This window comes from Rutilus rutilus (genome assembly GCF_951802725.1).
Source record: "Rutilus rutilus genome assembly, chromosome: 22".
Taxonomy (NCBI): domain Eukaryota; kingdom Metazoa; phylum Chordata; class Actinopteri; order Cypriniformes; family Leuciscidae; genus Rutilus; species Rutilus rutilus.
Window position 1 is genome coordinate 1908905 of NC_140227.1, and position 6853 is coordinate 1915757.

The window sequence follows — 6853 nt, forward strand, 5'->3', positions numbered from 1 at the left end:
GCTGGAAAAGTGGGCAGAGCCCAGCGGAGATAGAGGGGAGGAGCCGAGGGCGGGGCTGAGCGGGGGGGGGGCGTGCACCTGAGACCCGCAGTGACGGATTGATTGACAGCTGCTGTCAGACTCTAAAATGGAGAGTGACTCACAGGGTCGCAAGACGACGTAAAGTACATTCATCTGATGAGTTTTATCGAGTTGATGTCAGTAGCGCGCGCTCTCTGTAGGCATATTCATATTTTGCAGCTATGTGAAAAAATCCAGCAAAATGCGCTGGCGCCACTGATCTATATAGAATGACTGGATAGCTCATGACGTCATGAACAGTGAAGCCACCGCGCCGCCATATTGGTATTCCCTAGTGAGCTCATGCGTTCTATTGAATCAATAGGAAATTTTATGATTTGACTGAAAAAACATTGCCTAACGAGACACCGTTTTAAAATCTAAAGTCTCCCTGCACATTTTTACAACGCAAACACCCTTAGCATTTAAATGGGTATTTGTTTAAAGTCGAATATTTTTCCAGCTTATTAAAAAACGGCAATTTCTTTGCAAAAGGAATTAAAAGCTGTACGAGAACACTAGTCGGCCTTCACTGAAAAGCTATCTTCACAGGTAAGAAAAACAGTTTGATACTATTAATTAAATAGTGAATGCTAAAGACCTATATTTTTTTGAATTGGTGAATATTCATGATGTGAATATTGTTTCGTAGCCACGTCCGAATTAATAATAGCCCACCTCAGCACAATACTAATTTGTTCCCTCGTTTTATTATATTGTGGCCACGTTGTAATTCGTTAAATCAAAATGAGGGAGGGAATTAGTTAAACGTGTCCACGATTTATTAAAACGAGGGAACAAGTCGTCGTAACAACGAATTATTTAGATCAGTGGACAGAGCGCATACAAGCAGAAAGAGCCCCGGCCGCGCGCGCGCACTCTCAGAGCCTTCAAACAACACAAGCGCTGTATTGCTCTCTCTCCCTCGCGCATATCAACATCAATTCACACAATATTAAAAGGTCGGAAGACCGATTGTGTTTTATAGATTAGTAGTTTGTTCATATAAAGTGTTTGATTAGCAAGTTACATGTTCAGGAATTGCTTAATACAAATTGTATGGGTTAATGTAACGGTAAACGGACTCTGCACGAAGCTCTTTTGAAGCTGTCAAATGGTGTCGCTATTGGACACTTAATTGTGATTATTGCTGCTCTGAGGTTTCTTATAGGCTACTGTTGACTGTTTTATCGTTGATTTTTGAAGATGCAGCAGCTCTTGCCTCGGAGAAAACAACACGGGCATAGCGACAATATTGCATATAAATTACTACTTATAGGGCTTGAATTACAACCTGTGGGCACTTGTTATACATCCCTTTGTGAACGTCGTCTTACACTTGTATGCTGCACATCGGGTCATCTTAAAAGTGCCGTCGGAGCTACCAATCTCTGTATAACGGGCGTTGGATCCCTCTGCTGGTAGGGAATCGTAAGATGGCCGCTCGAACACTTCCGGTGGCTTCACTGCCTAGTGGCAGTTTAGAACGTCATGAGCTATCCAGTCATTATATAGATCAGTGGCTGGCGCGTTTGTCGACCCCAGAGGATTAACTTTAGCCTAACCATAAATTGTGATTAACCCTTAATCGCTGTTAAAAAAGGATAACACTTAAGGTGTTTGGGGTCATTTTCAAACCATCACGGCTCGCATCTGAAGTGTCTCAGCTGAAGGAAATAATCCATTATTTATCGGCTTATGGATTGATCGGCTTATTGGGCAGATAACAATAACAAAAATTAACATATAAAAAGGGGACAATATAGTTATTTACAAATGACTATGTTCTATTAATAGCTAACTATATTAACATGTTGATGGTTTTAAAAGAGATACTTTGAAGATTGTTTAAGCTTTTTGAAAATACAATGAAAGTTAATGGGGTCCAAAACAGTCCCATTCATTTAGAACTCAATGACTTGAAAAGAATGTGGGTGAAAAATACTAAATGTTTGGTCAACATTAACTTTTAAAATATTTCTGATCACTCACATCAAGACGCCGCTGCGGTGGTGGAGTCCAAGCAGGAGGAGCAGCGTTTGGCACTGCGTCGCTTTTCAGCGCGAGCTGTGTGGAGGAGAAGCCCATCTCCACCTCTATTGCGTTGGAGAAGCAATCCCGCGGTAAATGCAGGTTGCACACTTGAGCTCTAGGCGGAAACTCACGGCCTTCCAGGCCGAGTGCATGCAACCACTGGCGCCTAATTTCCAAGTCTGAAAGCTATGCAGTCCAGCAGTGCTGTTGCAACCAGTAACACTACACCTACGTCCCATCCTGACCACTGTACTAAATACAGATAAATCTACGCTCACTTGAAGCTACCCTAACTGATGCAATGCGTGGTAGCTCGTACCAGAGGCGTGGTGAGCTGGAACCTGCTTACGTCTCGCAGTACTGCAAACATCCAATAGGCAAACACCGTTCAACCTGAAGAGGGCAGCACTCAGACGATTTTACACCATATATTGTAGAATTAAAACACTTTATACCCAAATGTCAAAAAAGTTAATCGAATCAATGAACAGCACTAATAAAACCCCATTCTTACAGATCATTAACTAAAAAAAGTTGGTTTAGGATTTAGTTACCCTTTAATTATTGCCCTGATGGTCAAAATGGGGATTTTCAATTCTTTAGCTATTTTCTTACAGCCACTTTCTATTTTGTGATGCTCAACAATCTTTTGATGCACATCAGAACTTTGGTTTTACTCATTGTGATGGATGATTAAGGGAATTTTGCCTTTGTGTTTCCTCATATTTAAACTCCTGTGAAACAAGAAGTCATAGCTAAACAGTTTCATGTTCCTAGTCACCCTGGTGTGCTAAATAAAGGTAAATATTAATGGGAATATACTTAAGAGATATTTTACTCGTGATTTCCTCCCCACTTTCAGTTCTTTTACTTCAATGAAAGGTTAGATTTTTGCACATTTTTTGAATGAAAGATCAATGCATAAACAATGCAGATTTATTTTTTACAGCCATTTTTGATCATATTTACCAGGGGTGCCATTCATTCTGACCACAACTGTATTGGTAGCAAATGCATATTTCTTTATTGAATATATCATGCCTTGTTGAGTATTTTTAAACTTGCACTTTCCCTGGTTCCTCATCGAATGTGAACCGCAGCCTGTTTCATTCACTTAAACACATACGCAGTTAACATGATCTGTGCAAGTTATAAAACGTCTTATTTTAAAAACCCTGTGTCGTCACAACTACTTTATGAATGTGTTTATTCAGCATTGCTTAATGACCTCTAATGTTGACCTTTCTAGTGCTCGTTTTGTCTAACCCTGTCTGTCGATGAGTTCGTTCATTAGTCGTGATTTCTGTGATCTTTCAGACCGCTCTTCTGTGGAGATTCAGAGGTGGATCAGCTGGGGAAGATTTTTGCGTGAGTAATGACACACACTTGTGTTAGAGAGACGCTGAACACACAACACGTGATTAATAACGAGTCGTGTTGATTGACAGGGTGATCGGCCTGCCGTCTGAAGAGGAGTGGCCGAATGATGTCACTCTGTCCCGTCAGAACTTCAGCCCTCAAAACCCTCAGCCAATCACAGACTGTGTTCCCGAGATCAGCGAGAAGGGGGCGGAGCTCTTATTGGTACGTTTACAGTCAATGTCACTTCACATACAGCTAGTTTTACCATAGTAAAAACAGAAAACGAAGTAAATTAGCTTTTTTTTTTTTTAAGAGGTGAAGAAATGATCATATATACAGTACCGGTCAAAAGACACAATTAAGATTTAAGTCTCTTACGCTCATCAAGCCTGCCTTTATTTGATAAAAAAGAAACTGTAATATTTTGAAATATTATTATAATAAAATAAAATTAAAATCTAATGTGCTGCTTAATATTTTTTTATAACCTGTGATACTTTTTTCATGATTATTTGATGAATAAAAAGTAAAAAAAGAACAGCATTTATTTAAAATAGAAATCCTTTGTAACATTAAACACTACCGTTCAAGTTTGGGGTCAGTCTTTTTTTCTTTCTTTTTTTATTGAAAGAAATTAATACTTTTATTCAGCAAGGATGTGTTAAATTGATAAAAAAGTGATAGTAAAGACTTTTAATATTAAGCATAAAAAAATATTAAGCAGCACAAATGTTTCCAACATTGATAAAACGAGGCATCAAATCATCATATTAGAGTGATTTCTGAAGGATCATGTGACACTGAAGACTGGAGTAATGGATTTGATCACAGGAATAAATTATATTTTAAAGTATATTAAAACAGAAAACCATTATTTTAAAAATATTTCACAATATTAGTTTTTTTTTTTTTTTTATAAGAAAAATGCAGGCTTGATGAGCATAAGAGACTTCTTTCAAAAACATAAAAAATATTAAAATGTGTCCAAACTGTACACACACACACACACACACACACATTAAAAAAAAAACTTCATGCTGAAATAAAAAAAATCTATATTTAAAAATGCACTTATTTTATTCCAGCTGGTTGCAAGACATCATTTATCATTTTCATTGAGATTAACTGGAAGTACTAAAATACATAAAACTGTAATAAATATGTCTATAGTTATGCTTTTTTTTATTTCAATTTTAGTTTGATTTATTTCCAGTTAATAATTTGAGTGCTTCAACTTAACCCTTTAACTAGACAAAAAAATCACTATACAAACTTAAATGGTTGTAATTCAAGAATGCTTTGGAATATAGACATATGGTTGGTCTTGTTTTTAAGAAGACATTTGCCAGATTATTGTAGACGTGAAATAAATAATGAAAGTGAAAGTTTGAGTTTATGAAAATGTACAATGTAAAAGTATAATTATTCATATTTTATATAAGATATATATATTACAAAATATATTTTACTCTAAAACTGCTAGAAAATTAAAGCCAAAAATCTAAACAAGTTGTGTTCCAAATTTTAGGTTGATATCTCAAAAAATGAGCTTTCAGTAAGATTTTATTTGGGCGCAGTACCAAACTTTTTCACTAGATGGACAGCCAGCTTCCTTACTGACCATATAAGGGCGCCTCCATTTTCATATTATGTTTTGAGTCATCTGAACCATGTATTTCCATAATTTCATACAATTTATGAAGTATACATCCTATTCAGAAATAGTATGGGTGTTTTGGCAGTATTTGATTTGAACCTCTAATAAACATAAAAAGAGCACACATGCGCGTTATAGCTCGCTGCCGCGTCACAAATCGAGAATCCATAATATTTTTCTTTATATTCAAAACATTTTCAGACCTTTTTTTCTCATAAAATTGAATCGGTGTTATCTTTTGAACTCCTGGCATGAAAACAAACTGAGGTTTCTACCAATCTTTCATGATTTTTCATGTTTATTTCTATTTCAAAATAAAGGCCTAAACGCACCTAATGAATATGAAATATTCTTGTTGCAAATTGATAAATTACTGCCCCTCTGTAATTTATTTTAAAAAACAGCCACCAAATATGAAAACTAGATTGTAAGCTTTCAAATGATATATAGTTTGTCAATATTACTTTAGGTTTTTACTAAGATATTATTGTTCTAAAAATATATGGGCAACTTGTGGGACGGTGAACCTATTTCAGTTTATAAGGCAACATTTCTAATTTTCATTTAATTTCTCCACTAATAGTTACTACTTTGTTTTATATCAGCTTTATTTGAATGAACAGAAATGTTTCTAATAGTTGTGTTTGAGGATAATAACCCTGATGATAACTGACTGATCACGAGTGAAGCTGAAGCGGCTCTGATCTGAACGTTTGAGTGTTCTTAACAGCTCAGATCATCTTGTGACCTTTGACCTCCTCAGGAAATGCTGACGTTCGACCCGCTGAAGCGAATCTCTGCGCTGAACGCTTTGGACCATCCGTTCTTCACAGAATGAGTGCTTCATTCCCATAATGCACTGCAGCCTGGGACCAGCAAGAGTGCTTCTCTACCACAAACTGAATATTCAACCGTAGCCGTGTGTGTGTGTGTGTGTGTGACTGTAGTGAGCGGCTTCAGTGCCTGTGGCGTCTCGTACGTGATGATGATGAGGAAGATTTGAGCATTTGTTGGCCTGTGATGAACGAGTGTCATATTTCTCTTCCTTCTCAGTGTGAAACATTATCATTAGCAGGTGTAATGGTGCTTTCCACTCTTATCCCTCATCCAGCGTCTGATTCCTCTGAGAAACGAATGAACCGGCCCCTAAAACTCACTGATCTGTAACCCAGGAACTGCTAACATCAGTGATCGGGGTCGGGATCGTGTCTCACGCCAAACCAAACGCCCAGAAGCTGTCCACACCGATTTCTATTCATTCCCTTCCAACTGAAATAAAATGCTTTCATTTATAAATATGTGTGTTTTTTTTATATTAATTATTCTTCATGCTCTAAAATCAGATCTAGTGATGACAGAGCTTTCAAATTAAATTAACTTTGTTCACGCCATGTTGAAATTACCATAATTATGAGATTTCAACTTGTAAACAGCTGGGTTTGTCATCATCAAGTGTTGTCGTCTCGAAGTTACGGTAAACATCACGGCATAAACGCAACGAAAAAAATAAAATAATTTTAATTAACAAAAAAGAAGTGTTACAAATACTACAGTATACAAGAAAATACAACCAATGTAAGTCAGAGTTGCACACTAGTAGAGTACACTACATGCAGATCTACATGAAGACATTGTAACATTTGTACATTTTCAAGGTTTTTACTGCTTTTTGCTTCATTGACAATCGAATTGAGTCGAAATACATTTTACAGGAAAATTTACATTTGTGGACATGGAATT

The 6853-nt window shown here is 36.8% G+C and overlaps 1 protein-coding gene across 1 annotated transcript in view; it reads left to right on the top strand.

Annotated features, from left to right (window-relative positions):
* Window positions 1-6409, top strand: part of cdk4 (cyclin dependent kinase 4) — a 28793-nt gene extending 22384 nt beyond the window's left edge. The window contains exons 6-8 of the mRNA XM_084394814.1: window positions 3412-3462; window positions 3543-3678; window positions 5877-6409. Of these exons, the coding sequence (XP_084250940.1) occupies window positions 3412-3462; window positions 3543-3678; window positions 5877-5951 (262 nt within the window). The 3' untranslated portion in view covers window positions 5952-6409. The remainder of the gene's footprint in view (window positions 1-3411; window positions 3463-3542; window positions 3679-5876) is intronic.
* Window positions 6410-6853: the final 444 nt, after the last annotated feature.